Source organism: Amborella trichopoda, chromosome 8, assembly GCF_054954075.1.
Source record: "Amborella trichopoda isolate Santa Cruz 75 chromosome 8, AtrichopodaSantaCruz75HAP2 v2.0, whole genome shotgun sequence".
NCBI lineage: Eukaryota > Viridiplantae > Streptophyta > Magnoliopsida > Amborellales > Amborellaceae > Amborella > Amborella trichopoda.
The window spans coordinates 2,552,895-2,573,376 of record NC_142343.1 but is presented as its reverse complement, the minus strand read 5'-3'; the positions used below and the strand labels follow the sequence as shown (position 1 = coordinate 2,573,376).

Here is a 20,482-nt window from a genome sequence, read left to right as displayed (position 1 = left end):
CCCAGCTCACTCTTGGATGGCGTTTGATAATTGTGTATTCGACTTTCACCATTACTGTAGTATTAACGAGTTTACCCTTAGTTTAGGGGTGGTAATGAGTCGGATCCGACTGGATACATATCGGGACCCAAATAATATTTGGATCTGAAATTTGGACCCATACCTAGATTCGTTGGATCCCTTGCACGTCTATGACTATGAGATTGTTATTTTTTTTGATTGCTTTTGTTTTTTACTATCATATACCATGTGACTATGATTTTTTTTTTTTTCAATAATACTATAAATATGTCAATATTGTGACACTATGAACACCTTGCACTCGTAAAGATACATAATTGCCATCGTATACTCAATGACTAAGGTGTGGGGCTGGTCTGGCATGACCCTGGCCCCAACCCAAATAATATTCGGGTCCAACATTTGGACCGACACCCGGATACGAGGTCGGGTACATAGTTTTCATATATATTAGAATAAGTTAACTAAAGTATAATTATGGAGGTTATATTAATTTTAGATAAAACAGTTTAGTGCTGATAAAATTAATTGTCATTCAAACTCGAAGTCTCCCTTTCTCATAAGTTTCAGTTTCTCTGCAACTTCTGAAAAGCTTCCAGCCGATCCATGGCGCTTGATACAGACCCTAACCCTAGCCCCGAAGTTTTGGAGCAGAAAAAGCGTTGCCTTGAGGCACTAGAACGCAGGTTTTTAGCAGCGAAAGCTGAAGCTCTGCAACTTCAGAACTCAAAGAAATCCTTTAATGGAGAAGAAAGTAAAAGAAAAGCCACGGATTCTCCTGCTTCTGCTACACGAGTGTTGATGCCTTCTATGAAAGCTTCTCCATCATCTTCATCTAAACAAGGTATTCTGCAATTTTCAAAGTGGCTTCTTTTACTTGTCAATTTTGTAACAACCATTGACAAATTTCATGGTTAAATTGAGATTTTCCCATTGCAAATTCGATAAATTTTATAATTCATTGTGTTTGTAGAACTTATCGGTTGATAAATTAGATCTCTGATATCATAGAGATGAATATGCTCTATCATTTTCCCTCTATTAAGAGTAGAGTTTAGAACAATTTACAAAAGATTATTCTTATTATTTGTTAGAACATTATTAAATGCATTAAGAGTGAGGATCAAAGGTTTTGGTAAAAGATGATGACGTCAACGAAAGGCGGAGAGTCTATTATAAAAAATTGTTAAATGGCGAACAAAATTGGAACATAGTGGTAGAAGGGACTGCTGGAACAAGTGACAGCGGAGTTTATAGATACATTAGTAGGATTAGGATGTCGAAAGTGAAAGAAGCTTTGAAAATGATGAAGATAGGAAAGGCTTTAGGATATCCGGATAGAGTTTTAGAAATGCATGGGAAAAATTGGCATTGATTGGCTGACAAAGCTGTTCAACAAGGTGTTGAGAACAATGAAAATGTCAGACAAATGGAGAAAAAACATTGTGGTACCTATTACAAGAACAAAGGAGACATACAGAATTATGTAAACTATCGAGGGACCAAGCTTATGAGCCATACTACGAAGCTTTGGGAAAGAGTCATTGAGCAACGACTACAGCATGAAACGAGTGTATCTGAAAACCAATTTAGTTTTATGCCAGGAAGGTCAACAACTGAAGTTATTTTCGTACTTAGGCAACTGATGAGAAGTTTAGGGCAAAGGAAAAAAACCTCCACACGGTCTTTATTGATATAGAGAAAGCTTATGATATAGTAATTTGATTTGGTCGGTGTTGGAAAAGAAAGACATCTCTAGATACTCCATCGACTCAGTAAGAGATATGTACGATGGAGCGGTTACTAGTGTACGAACAACTAGTGGAGAGACGAGTGAGTTTTCAGTGACAATATGTCTACATCAAGGGTCAGCAATGAGCCTGTATCTCTTTGTCTTAGTTATGGACAACTTAACTAGGTATGTACAGGATGAGGTACCGTGGTGCATGTTGTTCGCAGATGACATAGTTTTGATTGATGAGATTCGAAACGACGTCAACACAAAGTTAGAACTTTGAATAAAGGGCAAGTTCTATAGGACAACAGTGAGACCAGCTTTGTTCTATAGGACGGAATGTTGGGTGGATAAAAAATAATATACCCATAGAATGAGTGTAACGGAGATGAGGATGCTAAGATGGATGAGTGATAAGACAAGAAGGGATAGAATTTGCAATGAATCTATTCGAGAGAATTTAGGTGTAGCACCAATAGGCGATAAAATGAGAGAGTAGACTTAGGTGTACTGGCCATGTGTGGCGCTGACCAAGTACAACACCTGTTAGGAGGTGCAAATTAGTTCAAGTGGAAGGATTAAAAAGGGCAAGGGGTAAAGCCCAAAAGGACGTGGTTGGAAGTAGTCTGAAAAGATATGGGAACTTATGGCCTCATCGAGGATATGACCTTTAATAGAGCAGAATAGAGAACTAAGATTCATGTAGCCGACCCCAACTAATTGGGGAAAAGCTAAAATGATGATGATGATGATTTGTTAGAACTATAGAAACTATTTTCTATCCTTTTAAAGCAAATGTAAGTAAGATAATTATATGGAACACATCCTTATTTTGAAATTCGTTAGTATAAATGTATAATTAAACATAAAATAATTTGAAGTAATTTGCAAGTCAGTTAGTATTTCTAGTGGCTTCTTGTATTTGATGTTGATCGTTGGACATTCAAGATGTTTGCTTTTGGTTGAACGAAATTATAGACGTGTGAGTATCTGTTAACTACATTATATATCTTTGTTGTACTAGGTTTTTTTGTGTGTTAACTTGTAACTTTTCATTCAATAGGTAAAGATTTTCCAAGTGAGAGATGAACTTTACAAATTGGGGACTGAGACGGTCCAAGGATGACCATATAAAAAATCTCCAAAGCAAATCCAGACCTAATAACTGATAAAACTGATTTAGTAACACGATTCTTGGCGAGAGCTTCGGGTTCTCCATTTGTTTCTCTATGGAAGTGGTTAAATTGAACGTATCTCGCATTCACCAAATCCTTATTTTCAAAAAAAAAATGGATGTCGACCCAAGGTAGTCTTTCAGAACCTGAGCACCACCTTATAACATTAAGTGAATCCCCTTCAACAAAAGATACCTTCTTCAGGTAAGTTGGACCTGAGACCCTATAGCTCAGTGCTAATCTTAGCCTCATTTGCTGCTGTTTCTGCAAGGGCCAAAAAAGGAAAGCAAAATAACCCCATTGTGATCTCTGGCAATAATTCCAATGCCTGCAGGGCCATAGTTCCTTAAAAACACCTATCTAAATTCAATTTAGTGCATTTCTCAGGAGGGGTAGACCGCCGAGCACCATTTCCAGACTTAATCAATTTTATTCTAGGTACAACTCTAAGGATGCAAAACATATACTTCTTAGCACCACAGAGAAAGCCTTCACCACTTTAACTGATTCCACATCATCATCATCACCATCGTCATCATCATCATCTAAGCCTTCTCCCAACTATTTGGGGTCGGCTATAAGAATTCTATTCTGCCATTCTACTATAGCAAGGGTTATATCCAATGCTCTAACATAGGTTCAAGATTCATGAAAGGATATGGTAAAGTTTTACACTAGCTGCCTACCTAACACAACCCTCCTCCCTTATCCTAGCTTGGGACTAGCCACGACAGAGTTTTTAACTGATTCCGCATCATTTTCCAAAATATATTCTTTGAGATCTTGCAAGCTTGTTACAATCCCCTCAAATCTCCTTTTGTTTCTTTCATTCCATATCTGCAAAAAGAACAACATCCAAGACCAATCACCTGGTAATAAGATCAACCTTCCCAAGTCATGGAGCAAACCATTGCTCAAGTAGCTGATTAACTTACCTAAGGCAGACCCATTGGATTTGAGCCAACTGAAACAGAGAACTGAGATTGCTTAGCCATCTGAACAACTGAATGAATCTTTGTAGTTGTTGACATAAAGAACATGGGAACCATATTATAGATATTTTCTCTTAAGAAATATATCCATAATATAATTCTCGTGTTCGTTATCTGAACAAAAAAAAGAAGCCAAGATTCGTTTTTCTTCTCTTGCACTAGAACAAAATTTTTAAGGTCTACACTGAAAAAGAAAATATTTTATTGCTTTGAAGAAAAATTAACAAAAAACGTAATTCTAGAGCTGGAGAAAAATCTCTTTTCAATGTGGTCTTAAAAGAAAGCCACGAAACCTTAATTAGCATAACTCGTCAAGTTTTCGGAAAATGCTGAGACAAATTTCTTTTGGGGTTACTCCTAATCCTAATTACTGGAAATTTATTTTTGGTCATCTCCACTGTTTAATTTGTATTTTCATAGTTGAAGTGACTTCCATGGAATGAGAAATGATACTTATAAACTATCTGATGATGGCATGCAGATATGGAAGCAAATGATCCTGCATACAATGTGCTCTCTCAACCTGTACATGAGAGTTTACTGAGGTCTGACTTTGAGGTGTTTGTCCTTCTCTCTCATTTTAAAATTGTGTTTTTCTTTCTTTTTATTCTTGGTAATAAGAGCGTGCACTTGGAATATTTATGAGACCGCCTGCCTGCATGCATGTGCTTGTCTGTCTTTAAATACTGATTTGAAATTAAAAATGGACAGCTTCCCACGGGGAGACAAAGCAACATTGTTGATGGGCTTGTACATAATCTTCTGCAAAGTGGTGACAAAGCTCAGAAGTATATGCAGGGTTCAATGAGCATGAAAATACGAGAAAATTACATTCTTTTGGACAATTATATACTACAAGGAAGCAAGGCATCACCTAGCAATCGAGCAAAGGCTCGACAACGTTTTTCAAAGTGCTCTAAACGTCATATGTCCATGCGACAACATCGAAAACATGGATCACTTGATTTGCCAAAGAAGTTCCACAAGTAAGGCTAGAGGTGACAATTGGTTTTATTTTAAAGAAACTACAAGGAACGGACTAACAATGGGAATTCTTCTTATACCCAATTAAAATTTATTTTTAATGGTGCCAAATTCTTCTTATACCCAATTAAATTTTATTTTTAATGGTTCCTTTGACCTACTGTGATGAAAAATACGTTCATGTGTGGCTTTCATTTTATTGCATTTCTCTTCATATTCTTAATTAGGACAATTTCTCTTGCTCATGGCAGATTTGCTCTTTACAAGTCCATGCATGAAATGTGGAAGGACTATGTAGTCCAGCTTCTGCAAGAGCAGAGGTGAGATTTTAATTTCATGTCTTGTTACTGAGCTAAAGGTGTGGGCGATTGCTGTTCTTTGGTGACCTTTGATCAGTAATAATGAATGGCTTTCCATGGTGCTTGTATGCCTACGCTAGGTTGTATGGAGATACTAATGTTGAGGTTGCTTATATGATGGGGTGATGTTAATCTATCCAGTAATGCATTTTGGTTGGCATTTTCAGGAAAGGCCAGATTGCTCAATGTCTTCTCACTGCAGACCTACATGGTGCCATTCTATCAGGTAGTTTATATCTTTTAGTTCATACTATGGTATATTTGTTAAGTGCTGCACTTCTGTTTATCTTTTTCCCTGGTTTAAAGGGGATTGGAGATGAGAGCATGTCGAGAAAAATCTGCATTATGGGTCCTTTTTCTTGATCTTGATTCCTGCCAAATCCTGTTGTTTGTGGTTATGTTTCAGTTGTTCAATGTAGAGTAGCAGGATTTACTGGGACACAGGGAATTATGATTCGAGAAACGGCAGAAACATTTGGAATTGTTACTTATGATAATCATTTTCGAGGTACATATTTGATATCCATCTGAATATAATTGTTGTATTATTTCATAATGGTTATCCATTATTTTGATAAAATTGTAGCTATATGGCATTACCTATTTGATTGTTATAGCTTCCACTATAGCGCGGATGCATGATGTGTGCAAGGGAGTGTGACTGGACTTGCCTCCCCTTTTGGGGTTTTGGAGAACTGTTCATATTTTCCAAATTTATACCAGTTGGGTAGTTATTTCAAAGCTTTTGGTGGTTTTATAACTTTCTTTTTTTTAGAAAAAAAGTAGTGCTCCTATTTTGCTTATGAAATGAAAAAGATGATTCTATTTCCTCTCCCAAAGCACTGTTTTTTTTGATAATGAACTTTTCTAGAAAATTCGAAGTACATGAAAAATAGGTTAGTAGGTGACCATTGGGAGGATGTCAAGTTAGCTTCTCAACCCACCTCAGGCACAGTTTACACCCAGTTGCATAAAGCAGTTCTATACTATTGATTATCCTAAAACCTCTGACTAGAAACAGCTTCAGAATCGAATACTTGAACCCTGTTGCAATAGTATATTTTGGACTTCATCCCCAACCCTATATCCTATGTTTTGTAACCTGTGAAATTTGGAGGTTATGTGATGTTATCCACACTGATCCAGGGCATCTTATGAAATGGTTGACAATTTCCTTGGTCTAAATTGCCAACACATTGGAAATTTAAGCAATATGCTTAGAACCTCCACATGGTGATACAATTTTTGGATACTCCATCTTCACCATCAGTAATACCAAATATCAATTATTTTTATAATCCTTCCACTTGCGCCTCTGTTTTTAGTCTTCACAAACCCCTGGTGATTACAACTCCTACTTCCTCTACTGAGTTCTGTGCATAGATGCTCCATCTCCAATTCTTTTGCCATCGCCTTTCTCTCTCTCTCTTTCTCTCTCTCTCACTCTTACTCTCTCTCACACACACACATGAACACATACACACAAAAAAAATAAAAATAAAAATAAATAAATAAATGAAATAAAGTTAAGGAATGTGCTCTAATCATTGTCAAAAGATGAATATAAAAGAAACAAAATAACCTAAAACTAAGATTGTCAATAAGTAACTAAACAAAAAAAGTAAAAAAGAAAGAAAAAGAAAAAAAGAAAACTAGAAATAGGATATTATTATGATTAGAACACCCCCAAAAGAAGACAAACACACTCATTGTCATTGACGCGCACACACGCATGCAGACCAACCTTGGAACATGTGTTCTGTTATTCCTGTGACTCCTTTCTCCAACTTATGATCAGATACCTGAGACAATAGGGTCTTACTGGTACAGGGGAACTGGCTTATGCTTATTTATTTTGTTTTCACCGGTGAGTTAATTTTTATGTTGATTTGGTTTGAATGTTGTTTAAATGTTTTGATGATCATGCAAGTATATTCAGGGATATTAATTTGCAAGCTGATTATTTCCTTGAAATGTTTTGCTAAACTCCAGCTGGCGTGATGTTCATTTATATTGAATGGCTATTTGTCTATGCATTATCCTGCTGATTGCACTTGTTTGTTGTACTTTCAGTCGTGCCCAAGAAGGGCTCTGTATTTATATTCCAAGCAGAGCTCTGGAAGATAACTATATACGGGGATGAGCTTTCTTCAAGAAATATTGGCTAGGTTTGTGAAACTCTATCAACGGGGATGAACTTTCTTCAAGAAATATTGGCTAGGTTTCAAACTCTCTCTCTCTCTCTCTCTCTCTCTCGTGCCACCCCCTCCCCCCACCCATGTTCTAGTTATAAATCCTTGAAGCATGTATCTGAACTGTTGTTCCGGCTAATGGCCATGGTGGTCTGCCTTTTAAACCTCTTTAAATGAAACCTTAATTGTGTTGCGGAAATACTTAATTTGGGGAACAACATAGATACCGTTTTCTCAAAATTTGAAACATTGACTCTCTGAGCTACTAAAAGCCTTATGAGAAATGACGTCATGCTTTATCCATGTCAGGAATATCCCTTACAAGTCAAATATTCTTTTGAGAAGTCTTACAATTATAATATTATTAATTTCCTTTTCTAAAATTTTTACATTGTGGATTTAACTTCAGAAGGTTGAGTGTATTTTGGTAGTATTCTGAAAGTAGTATTTTGCATTGTCATTCTCTGTATGTTTGCAGTTGCTTTACTTGCTGTATACAGTTACTCATTAATGGCAATGTTTAATCATTGAATACAATTCTGTGCTGAAGTTGGTTATGAAAAAATCTGATATTAGTAGTAGTTGTCTGGTTTTTGTAGTATGTGAATATCGACGGCTACATCAGCCATGTTAATTTGGTTATCTACATAATTTAAGAAATTCATGTGATAGGAATGGAGGAGCAGCATCATAACTATGGATTAGTGTTGGCCTTTATTTTGGGAATGCGTTTTTGCTGTTTGTTATTCCTGTTGATTGAGAGAGGAAAATAGAGAACTGGCATTGAAGCTCATTGATTTGTATTGATCGGAAGAGAAATCTGGTTTGAATTTTTTATTCCTGTTGTTTGAGATTATTCATGTAGATTGAGGGAGGAAGAGGGGAATTCTGGCATTGAAACTCATTGATTACTGTTTGTTGAGAGATAGATTGGCTTTTGAATTTTGAGAGAGGAGAGAGAAATATGGCTTTTGAATATTTAGAAATCTGGCTTTTCCTTCCATCTCTTAACAGCACATTACCCATCAACGATTAGTAAGAGTTGTGGGCTCTAATTCATTGTCTTTTTGAAAATAAGGATAATTTTTCAATTTAAATATATTAAGAGTCAAACCTGTTGGCAATCAAATCCATGTGCTTAGCTTCCTGCTTGGCCAAATCATCTGCCTCTCTATCTGTCTCTCTATAGCTAGGATGTCCCTGATCTCACATATAGTATCGGTTTTATTCTTCGTGGCAAGTTAGCTTCATCTCTAATTATCTGATCATATTCTGGGAATCTCCGTCTACCACCTTCTGTCCTCAAAATACTTGTCTTAATTTCAAAACTTGAAGTAGTGCCCTTTGCTTCAGCTTCATTTGCTGTTGTATTACAACATGGACCAGAATATGCCCTTGTGATCCCTTACAATGCCAACTATTCCCTCTGTCCCTGGCTTGCCAAGGGAGCTTCCTTCAAAATCCTGCTTGATGCTTCCTTTTGGTGGTGGCTGCCAATGATTGCTCCTTGTTCTTCAAATTGTGCCTGGCTATGGCCCATCATTCTTCGGTAACTAATACCCATTTTGCAACAGTGGCTATCATGCTTTTAGTCAACTGGTCCGGGAGATTCCATACCTTTGCTATGTTGTTGCGTAATGATCTATGTTTTCCCAACAATAGCAATCTTTAGTGGGACCTTACCATAAATTCTACAGATGCTGCAAGGTTGCATGTAATTTGATCTTTCTGTGGGGAGTGGTACACTAGTTGCAGGAGTCCCATTAGTAGACTAGTAAGCTGCCTACAAATTGATCTGACATTCTTCTATACTTTATTCAATATTCCACTTAGATTCACTCCTTTATCTTGTCACCACACTTCTCACCTTGGCTAGGGAATGAACCACCTTACCAAATTCCTTAGGGAATCCTATCCTCAAGGGTTTGTCTACAATCAACTTGTCAAACCATAGATTGATTTCATCACCTTGCCCTATTGAAATTCTCTAGTGTCTGAGGCATAGGGGTTTACAATGGTCTATTGCCTTCCATATAGAAGATATATTGATTTCTTACTAGAGCTTCGAATTATGGAGAGTTCCACGTCCATTCTATATTTGCTGAAAATCACTTCCGTCTATAATTGAGTTGTGCTATTAGTGCTTCTCCACCATTAGTTGGCAAGAAGTGTGGTACTCATCAATTTGAGCCTTCTTTTCGGTGGAGATACCTTATCCCATCTTACAAGATGGAAATTTTCTTACCTTCTTGGTTTCCCTACAAAAACGTTATCATTAAAGGTTCCAGTAACTTAACAATATGATATTGTTTTCTAAATAATGACACAAGGTATATTGGGAGGTTTGTGAGAGGTGACTTTATCCGACCAGTCCGTCTTCTAAGAGTTAAATATTTAGGGCGCATTTGATTTGTGAAAACAAGGTTTAGAAAAACGGCGATGATTGTAACCGGCCTATCCATATTGAGAACCAGAAAGGACAACCTGGTTTCCCCAAAATATCGGGAACCAGTCGGTTCCCTCTATTTTTTGAATTTTTTTTGTTTTCTAATTTTCTTTTATTGGCTGGATCGCTGATCTGGGCCGGTTTTCTAGATGGGGATCCGGTCAATGATCCTTTTTTTAGACCTTGGGTGAAAGATATGCTTTGGAAACTGCATTTTCCCGTGACGTCTATGGGAGAGCATGGAAGCCGCCACTTCCCTTATTTACACTATTTTGGAAGCTGCAGGAAGCACCGGCTTCCAAAATAGCATAGCACTTTCCGTTATCAAACATGGGGAGTGCTATAATTCTTGAAAGATGCGTCTTTGGGAGCCGAAGCTTCATGTTATCAAATACGCCCTTACTTTTCCACATGTCTAGTATTTCCTGGAATCTTTCATTAATGGGTCCCATATTGATCTTGGCAGATGACCTTGAAATAGTGACGTACTCAACCAAGTGTTTGCAGGGTTGTGAATCAAAAGCGCACCCAACAGTGGCTGGAAGATGTTGAACTAGACTACTTTCACGACCGATTCACTCTCAATCCAATAACTATTCCAAATATTTCAAAAACAACATAGGTTTCTCACTTGTGTTTCCTCAGTTTGGCAAAATATGATTGTGTAATCTACATATTTCAAATGTGAGATAATTGGGCTGTTATTTACCACCAGCGTAGGAAAAATCGAACTGGGCTGGTCAATTGGTCATGGGCCGGTCCAAGTAACTCAGAACCAGTTTGGTTAACTGGTTCGAGTTGGTCAAGTAACATTTTTTTTGTCCTCCCCCCCCCCCCCCCACCCCAAACAAAAAAAATTAAAAGAAAAATAAAATGGAAATATATAGATTGTATGTATATTTTGTTATTACCTACGATTATCTTGAAAAATAGAATTAATGAAAAATGACTATTGAAACAACTTTTTAGATAAATTCAACTATGAAGACTAGGGAGATGATACAATACAATTTAGAATTTGACATGCATTAACTCAATGGAGGGATTTACAAAGTGCAAGTAATACTTTTAGTAGTAATAAGAGTGGCGAGGGGGCTCAAGGTACTCTTGTGTCTCATTATCAGGGTTCACTCTGCCAAAAATCTAAGTCAACCTTGGTGGAGTTTGTAGTGCCGCATCCGTGCCCCCTTGCCAATAAGGAATATTTCCCTTGGTATCCCCTTGGCCAAAGTCTCCTAGACTCGTTCAGCCTTTGTGCTCTGCCCCACCCTGGCCTGTGTTATGGCCCTCAACAGCTTTGACATTGTCGTCCTCCGCAACAACGTGCTTACGGTATCAGTTCTGGCTACGTCTCTCTCTTATCGAGTAGCTGTTGTGCTTTAATGTTTGGACTTCCTCCCAAACCAATCTTAGTGCACCATCTTCCTCTACATTAGGCATCGTATCATGTTGTGCCCCTTCACAATCCTCCAAGATTGCTATTGCCAATCGTTTTCCATTTCCTCGCCATTTTGATCCTCAACTTCGTCTTCTATGTACTCATCGTCAGTGTTCATGTCCTTTGTCATGTCTCTTTCATTGGGTGCTGCAACGTCCTCATTATCATCTATATCGGCAACTGCTTCACTAAAGAAATCCTGTTCTAATACTACGGTCCGTTGCGATACCCACTTATCGGAGAGGTCCATTCGGAAGACATAATCGAGGTTGATGGGCGTGTAGTTTGTGGGGGTCCTTTTTATTTGTCTTTCTCAATTTCAGGTTATAGTGGACGTACACTAGGTTGTGTAGCGTCTTGAGCCTTTAACCTATTTCGCTTAGGGGCATATATCCATTGGAATGTACTCCTGTTTCTCTCACACCTCGAGGAAGCACAAGTTTGACTCAGTACTTTGACTGCAATATTTTGTAACTGCTTCATTCAAATTCTATGTAGTGTCCATCATTGTGCTGACCATTGTGCTGACATAGACAAACATAAAATACTTAATAATAGAAAAAAGTAAATTTAGAAAAACCCACAAATAGTAGTGTACTAAACTATTATAACTAACCCGAGTACAATTTTGCCGTTGCTATTTGTACATTATTGTATAAAAATTCATCGGCTTTTTTCATGTACATAATAAACTTCAAAGAACAAGATGTGTATACCAAAAATTTGTACAACGAAGTAATGCAATGCGTTATTCTGAATTAATACTTTTATTACGAACACGTGTTGCTGTAAATGCAGTTCCTGACCCCCTCCATTATAAATTAGTCATCTAACCTGGCCTTGGAGTACAAGTTTTGTGGTTAAGAAAGAACCCTGCATATTGTTTATCACAATATTAATTAGGCCAAACTTACTCAGACTTGAGAATGAAATATAAATTGCGACAATGAATCATAAATTACTTGCCGCATGGATATCACAATGTAGTTGTTATCTATGTCAGCACAATGGTAGACTCTACACGGAATTCGAATGAAGCAGTTATACAAGATTGCAGTCAGAGTACTGAGTCAAACCTGTGCTTCCTCGGGGTATGAGAGAAATTGGAGTACATTCCAGTGGATACATGCCTCTAGGTGAAATAGGTTAAAGACTCAAACGCTGCACAACCTAGTGTACATCCACTATAACATGAAATTGAGAGAGGAAAATAAAGAGAACCCTCACAAACTACACATCCATCAACCTCGATTACATCTTCCAAAGGAACCATGCCGATGAGTGGGCATTGTAAAGGACCACAGTATTAGACCAAAATTTCCTTGAGGGAGCAGTTGCTGATATGGATGATAATGAGGATGTTTCAGCACCTAATGTAGGAGACATGGCAGAGGACATGGGCACCGACGATGAGGAGTATATAGAAGATGAAGATGATGATCATGATGACGAGGAAACAGATGGTGGGTAATGGAAAACGATTGGCAAGAGCAAGTGTGGTACAATATGATACAGTACATGATGTTGAGGTAGATGATGCACTGAGATTGGTTCAGGAGGAAGTCCAAACATCGAGGCATAACAACTACTTGACAAGGGAGAGACGTCTGTAGCTGACATTGTAAGCACGTTGTTGAGGATGATGACAATGTCGAAGTTGCTGAGGGCCATAACACAGGCTAGAGTGGGGGAGAGCACAAAGGCTGGAGTCTAGGAGACTTTGGCCAAGGGGATACCACGGAAAATATTCCTAATTGGTAAGGGGGCACAATTGCGGCACTACAAACTCCACCACGACTTACTTAAATTTTTTGTAGAGTGGACCCTAATAGCGAGACACAAGAGTACCGTGAGCCCCCCCCTCACCACCCTTATTACTACTAGCTAGTATCAGTTGCACTTTGTAACTCCCTCCATTGAATTAATATGTCAAATTCTAAATTGTGTTATATAACTCCCTAGTCTTCATATATGAATTTATATAAAAAGTTGTTTCAGTAGTCATTTTTCATTATCTCTATTTTTTTTTCAAGATAATTGTAGGCAATAACAAAATATACATAAAATCTACATTTTTGAATTTTTTTAACTCATTTTAAACAAAATTTTTTACTTGACTGACTCAAATTGTTTAACCGGCCCGGTTCGGAGTTACTCGGAACTGGCCCCTGACCGGTTGACCAGCCCGGCTTGATTTTTCCTACACTGCTTGGCACAATCATTCACTTCGATAATGCTATGAAAAGCACTGAAAAAAAGCTTCAAAAGCTGTGAAAAAAGCACCCAAAGTGAACCCATGAGGCTTGGTATTTATTATTGGCACAGTATATGAAACCGCCTAATTTTTTTAAAACCCGGCCAGCTGATAGGAAAACCGCCCAGTTTTTTTTTTTTAAGTCGGCCGGTTTAGACTCAAAACGGGCCAGTTATGTACTGCTCATGTGGGGGGGGGGGGGGGGGGCGCTGGTTCCCCATTACTGGGGTTAATCGGGATCGGCAAGTGCTTGGTTTCAGTTTGACTGGCCGGTTCCAAGTTGAACCGGTTTTTTGAACATTGATTACCACCTTGAAGTTTTAAACTAGCGTATGCTGAAGGGAACATAACACTAAAAGATTGCAATTATGGTATGGAGGAATGGTGACAAACTTGTACCTTGTGGAGCCTTAAAAAATCCTATGGCTTTGCCATTCACCAATATTGAGAAGTGGGCACTTAATAAACATCAATTTATCCAGATTCTTCTACTGGCTTCAGATCCCATTCTCCCCATAATTTCCTGTATAACCCAGTTCACTTTATCATAGGCTTTCTAACAGTCCACTTTGTATATGACTCCTGCTCCTCATTCAATGGTCTTTGAGTGTATGTGCTCCTCTGCGATCATTATACTGTGCATAATTTGTCTTCCTTCTATGAAAGCAGATTTAGGTCCTGTGATTTCCCAATCCAGTACTTGTCTATGTCTATTGACTAATACATTTGCTATACTTGCTATACTTTTATATGATCTCCCAAGTAGGGTAATTGGTATGATGGCTCCCACAGTTTCTATGGAGCTTTCTTCGGTACCAATGCTATAAATGTTGCATTCATGGCAGGGTTAATTTTCCCTCTCCAATAGAGTTTATCAAATTTATTTAATTAGATCTTCTTGTAAGATGTCCCTAACAGCAGTTGTGCAATTCATATTTTTGTTTGCCATCGATGTATGATAATTTTGGGGAGGTGTTACCTTGTTGCTTCTTGTTGGAAAAGGACCCAGCAAAGCTATTTTTTTGGACTCTTCCTCACTCATACATTCAGCAATTGTATGTTTATTTGACAGTAAATGGTGCATATTGATGCCTATCTCCATTATGAAATCTTGCTTGGTTCTTGCCTTCTTGGTTTGTGTTTCTCTAAGATGCCTTTGATCTCTCTATCTCTCTCACATATTCTAAAACATTTATAATACCCTGGACAGTGTACACATATTATCTGAAAATGATTAACAGCATAGCAGCATCGATGATCCTTCATTCCAAGATGAAGGTATTAGAGGAGTGATGGTGATGAATTCAGTTGTCCAAAGGATATCAGCACAAGCAGTAAAGATGCACTTTCCCCTAATAAGAAGTCCAATACGAGTTTTCGCTTCCACATTTACAATGAGAGGTAGAGGCGTAATATTGAGGTGAAGTAATGCACCAAATGATGTTTTTCGGAAATTTTAATCTATAGATAACTGATTCTTTTTTATTTATTCTGTACCTATAAATCTTGTCAAATCTAGTGGTAAATTTCTTATTTTAGTTTTGTAAGATCCATTTGGATGATCTCAAAGCATGAACTCTTCATTTTGATGGACGACATCGTCCAGTATATCAATTGGTCTTCACCAAACATGCATTGAGATGTGGACTAGAAAGTGTTAAAAGTTTAAAGCCATTGTGAGTGATGAAAGTTTAAAGGGATTGTGTAATACACGTTTAGTAATTGGAATTTGGGGATTTCCTAGAATTTCGCAGTTCTGGGTCTTTGGAAGCTGAACTATTGTCTGGAAGTGCTGGAATACTTGTTGGATGAGTTGTCTGGAAGTTTTCAAATACATAGATTAGACTTCATCATGATCTAAGCTTCACAGAGATTAGACTTCACGGCTTCACAGAATGAGATAGGGGGAGGAAAAGAGGACTTAAGAGGGGTCAGAGATGCAAAGGGACATTTGGAGAGAGAGAGAGGGAAAGGTCATGATTAGAGAGAGACAGAGAGGCAAACGTCATGGTTAGAGAGAAAAAGGGTGTTAGTGAGGGAATATTTAGATCGAGATTGGAGTCAGAGAAAAAGCATGATTAGATAGAGAGTTTAAAGCTTTGAGGAGAGAGAGAGCGAGAGAGAGAGAGAGATGTTAGAGAAAGAAAGGGCATGATTAGAGAGAAAGGGTTGGAGATAAGAAGCACGGTAAGAGAGAGGATTTAGGGAGAAAAAAGATGCAACAAGATAGAAAGGGCGTGGTTAGAAATAGCTAGCTATGAAAACGGTAGGGTTAGAGAAGGGGAGTTAGTAGAGAGAAGGGGCACATTTCGATAAAGTGAGTTGGGAGAGAAGTGTTACAATGAGAGAGAGGGAGGCATGATAGAAAATTAGAGAAAGGGCATGGTTAGAAGAAATGAGTTAGAGAGAGAAAAGACACATGAATGATAATGGAGGTGAGTAGCAAACTTCCTAGCAAACATGATAAGTGAACTTCCATTATGGGGATGGAAGCTGCAAGTTCACATTTTTTGAGAAGCTACAAGTTTGTAAGGCCTGTTTTTTTTAGCACTTCTAGTTATCAAACAATAAAGTGCCATTGCAAATTGGAACGTCTAGCTTTTGGATTTGGAACTCCCAGTTATCAAATGTGCCCTAAAATTATTTACTTCAGGTGCAAAGTAGTCATAGCCTACTTGTAGCTGTTGGACGAAATGGGGCATGTAGGTTGAGGTCTAGGAGTTAGTTGTTTCTCCACACATAGTTCGAGAAATTTTTCTTGGATTGTTTCTCCAAACAAAGGTGCAATAACCGGTCTTAGATGTCTCACTTTTCCTTTTTGTTCCTTTCATATTCCATATATTTTGATTGGAGCATGTGAAATGAACGTAGCTCATTATCATCATCATCCAAGCCTCATCCCAATTTGTTTGGGCTCGGTTATATGAATCACGTCTCTTCATTCTTCTCTATCAAGGGTCATAGGTTCATGATTCATGATAACATGCGGCAAAGATTTAGCTAGCTACTTACCTAATGCAACCCACTCCTTTTATCGGGCTTGGGATAGGTGAAGGGAAAGTTTAAAGTCGTCACCCTTATTAGATGAGGGAAATGAATGCAGGTGAATGAACCTCTTGATTTTGAACTTGTAATGTGTGTTTCTCGTGATAATTACTGGGTTTTTCATGCAACAGTTTTAAAACATATTCCTTGTAATGGATTGGGAAATAAGCCCTAAAGTGATTGGAGAAATAAACAGGTTCAAGCCCATATCTTGAAATTCATTTCCACCAGGTTCCATGTTAACACTCCGAACAGAGAGAGAGAGAGACAGCATGTAGACTTGCACCTTCTGTTTACATGGAGGCAAACCAGGAAGTAAATTAGTTGGCTAAACCGGGTATAATTCTCTCAGAACTTTTGGTTATTTTTGTGACTGCAATTTTGAATTCTTATTTCTGAGCTATTGACGTAATGTCTGCAATTAATGAATAAGTAACATCTGTCAGAGAGAGAGAGACTTCTCAGTTGTGGTTTTGCGCCAAGACAGAGACAGAGAGAAAGAACTGTTTGGATGTGGATTTGCTCCTTGTGTAGAGAGAGATAGAGGGACTATTTTGTATGTGGATTTGTTCCTTGTGTAGAGAGAGAGGGAGGGACTGTTTGGATGTGGATTTGTTCCTTTTATATATATATATATATATATAGAGAGAGAGAGAGAGAGAGAAAGAGAGGTTTTGCCCATTGTTTACACAATCTAGTGAGAGAGGGACTATTTTGTATGTGGATTTGTTCCTTGTGTAGAGAGAGATGGAGGGAGTGTTTGGATGTGAATTTGTTCCTTGTGTATGTGTATATATAGAGAGAGAGAGGTTTTGCTCATTGTTTACACAATCTAGTGAGGGAAAGGTTTTGCTTCTTGTTTACACAACCTAGTGTGCCATGAGTCAGATCACTATTGAAGTGTGATGATCATATGATGGAAATGCAAACCAATGATCATATTTGAAATGCAAACCACTCAACCACTGAAGCATATTGAATACAAATCAGTGGTGTCCACCACTCAAGTGTAATGCTTATGTCATGAAATGTAAACCAGCTGTAAATTTGAAAAAATACGCAATAATAAAAAAGAAACATTGTTCCAGTTTCTGGTTTTTGTCCATGATTTGGTTGTAATTCATGGTGAAATTAGCTTAGAACCCAATTTTCTTTTTTAGGTTGTTCAATAATGGAAATCGAGTTTCAGATACAACATTTTTAATCACCATCATCATAGTCTTTTCTCAACTAACTATTTGAGATCGGCTATACGAGATGCAACATTGTTTATTTCAACTGTTAACTACTCGAGCCCAAAGCCAAATCCTAATTTGAACCCCATTCAAAAGATTTGTGGGTTATTTGCATCCTAGGTTTTATAGGAAAATTGGTTGATATGTTGGGGGAGCCCTACATTTGCATCCCCACATCAAACGTTCATCTCTAAGATGAATTGAAAGTGGTTGTCCCTCTCAAAAAATATCAAACTAATTGTCCAAAAATCTTTTCCAAGAAATTTTATTTTAAGCTTTTAAAATTTGTTCTTTTGCATTTTTATGATCTGCATGTTGGAGGTTATATATTTCTAGCAAAAGGTACCAAATGAGGTTGATCGCTAGGTTCTGGAGTTTACATATGTAAAATTCAAGATCCAAAAAACATTCTGAGCTTGAGGTTTGCCCAAGGGAACCCATGGACGGTATGCTCTCAGGAGAATGAATTATTTTCACCTTTTCCTTTTTTTCCACTGCACACTGACACTGTTTTGTTTGATCTTAACGAACAGATCCTATGCTCCCCTGGGAGCATAACGTATATATTCACTCCCTTGGGCAAAATCCGAGCTAAGAATATTTTCGAGGAAAATGATTCTATATTGTGTCAATCTTATAAAAGATATACCTTAAAAACTCATTATAAAAGATACACCTCAAAAACTCATTGAAATGGTTGTTTTGATGTTGAAAAGTCCTTCAATTGATAATCTCGACCTTGAGATATATGGATTCGAAAATAAAAGGATCTCAAGGCTTCAAAATAGTGTATCTTGTAATGTATTATTTGGCCGCCCATTTTCAAAATGTTCAAGTATTTGTAGATTTGTTCAATTTGTACTATTTTGAATATTTAAATTTCATAATATGGAAATAGATTTATAGACCATCATAGGGATTTTCAAGACTAAAACAACACATTTCGATATTATTTGGGGGTGTGTTTTACTTTGATTGTTTAAAGTGCCACCTTAAATGTTTAACTTACTAATCAAATTAAAAATAATAATAATTAAATACTCGCTCAAGAAGTACCCTAGGAGAAAGTAATGATCTAGGATTAAACATAGGCTATGCAATTTTTTGGATGGTTCGATAGAGTAGTACTCATTGTTATCAATGTCGGATTGGATTGACTAGTTTGATGCACGGGACCATCAATCAGTGTTTTGATTGTTTTGGTTTAAAACAAAAATTGAATTTGGTCGATAACTATTCAAAAAAATTAATGTTTGATTGGTTCTAGCCAATCAGAGATGCCGATTTTGACCAGAAAAAATAAAGTTGGGTTATTTTTAATATAGTTTTTTTATGTTAAAGTGCATATCTACTTTTATTATTATTATTATTATTTGGTATTGATTTTGACTGTACCCCTCGCCAGTTCAATAGCCGCGGTGATCATAATAACACTAGTTGTAATAGAAAACAAAATTATCTTTTGCTCTCAAAATTATATCTTTTGAATCTAAATTAGAACTTCAAATTTCAGATAGAAAATAATCCTCGCACGGGCTCTTATGCCTATAGGAGCAACTGTACAATTTGCTCCCACGGGAGCACACCATACTGTTTAGAGAATATATCTAGTGGGTGCAGTCTTTGTCAAGGGCAAAATGAAAGAAATGATAAAAGCCATGGGCATTTATTATTAAATGCGGCTATAACGCCCCTAACTGCTGACAAATGCCGACGCCTTCAATAGGTAATTTTCAGTTATACTACGTAATAAATAGCAAAAGAAAAATTATCTGAACAAAATACTCAAACTTTCTTTACACTAGTAAATAGTAAATACTACACTTGAAACATTAATATATTATTTTTGTTTGTATTATTAGGCTTAATTGTCAAATATTGAGATTAATAATAAAAATGAGATCATTTAATTTGGCTGATTACTGCATTTCAGCCCAAGTTAATATACGTGTTACTAAGGGAGATAAAATAGAAGTGATAATTTTGAGTTCTCTCTTTTTTTCTCCCCAAATCTTTTAAAAATTATACCCCTTACAGGAATTTCTATACAAAAAAGAAGAAAGAAAAATCTACAAAAACAACAATATCATAACTGTATTCGAAGTTAAAATAGGAATACTAAGTGGAACCATGAAACACTTATCCAAACAAAATAACTCTTAGAACCATGAAACACTTATCCAAACAAAATAAGTCTTAGTGTATCACATAAAAATATGAAAATAATCAGAATATACAAATACAATTAAGTATGATAAATTGAATAAAACTTCAACATAAAATTAGTCCAGTAAATTAATAAAACTTATTAATTGAAAAATTAAGCAATCTACATCATCCATTGTATTTGGCCAGTGTAGATTTAACATTGTCTTAAACAACATACCATTTTATATAGGGAAATTGCTAGAAATATACTTTAATTTTAGCCTATTTGAAAACCATCAAGTTTCATAAATCTTGTCCACACCATTTTTTATCAATTTTGATTATTTTTTTTTTTACCGAAATAACCTTTACGGTAATCGTATTATCGTAATGCTTAGCTTGGTCATTACGGTACTTTAAGTACCATAATGCTCAGATGTGGCAAATGAGGGAGAAAG

General features: G+C 36.9%; 1 protein-coding gene across 4 annotated transcripts; it reads left to right on the top strand.

Moving 5' to 3' along the window:
* Window positions 1-582: 582 nt before the first annotated feature.
* On the top strand, window positions 583-17,728 carry POP4 (ribonuclease P family protein). Of its 4 annotated transcripts, none has more exons than XR_016060339.1 (9): window positions 583-865; window positions 4,405-4,481; window positions 4,635-4,909; window positions 5,159-5,227; window positions 5,434-5,492; window positions 5,673-5,774; window positions 7,340-7,487; window positions 14,807-15,016; window positions 16,873-17,728. XR_016060339.1 is itself a non-coding variant. In XM_020669576.2 (8 exons), the coding sequence occupies exons 1-7, from the start codon at window positions 628-630 to the stop codon at window positions 7,432-7,434; spliced, it is 915 nt and encodes a 304-aa protein (XP_020525235.1). In that variant the 5' UTR covers window positions 583-627; the 3' UTR covers window positions 14,807-15,225. The 4 variants fall into 4 exon arrangements, 1 of the variants encoding a protein (XP_020525235.1); XR_016060338.1 differs by having other exon boundaries at window positions 16,838-17,728; XR_016060337.1 differs by lacking the exon at window positions 16,873-17,728 and having other exon boundaries at window positions 14,807-15,225.
* The last annotated feature ends 2,754 nt before the right edge of the window (window positions 17,729-20,482 follow it).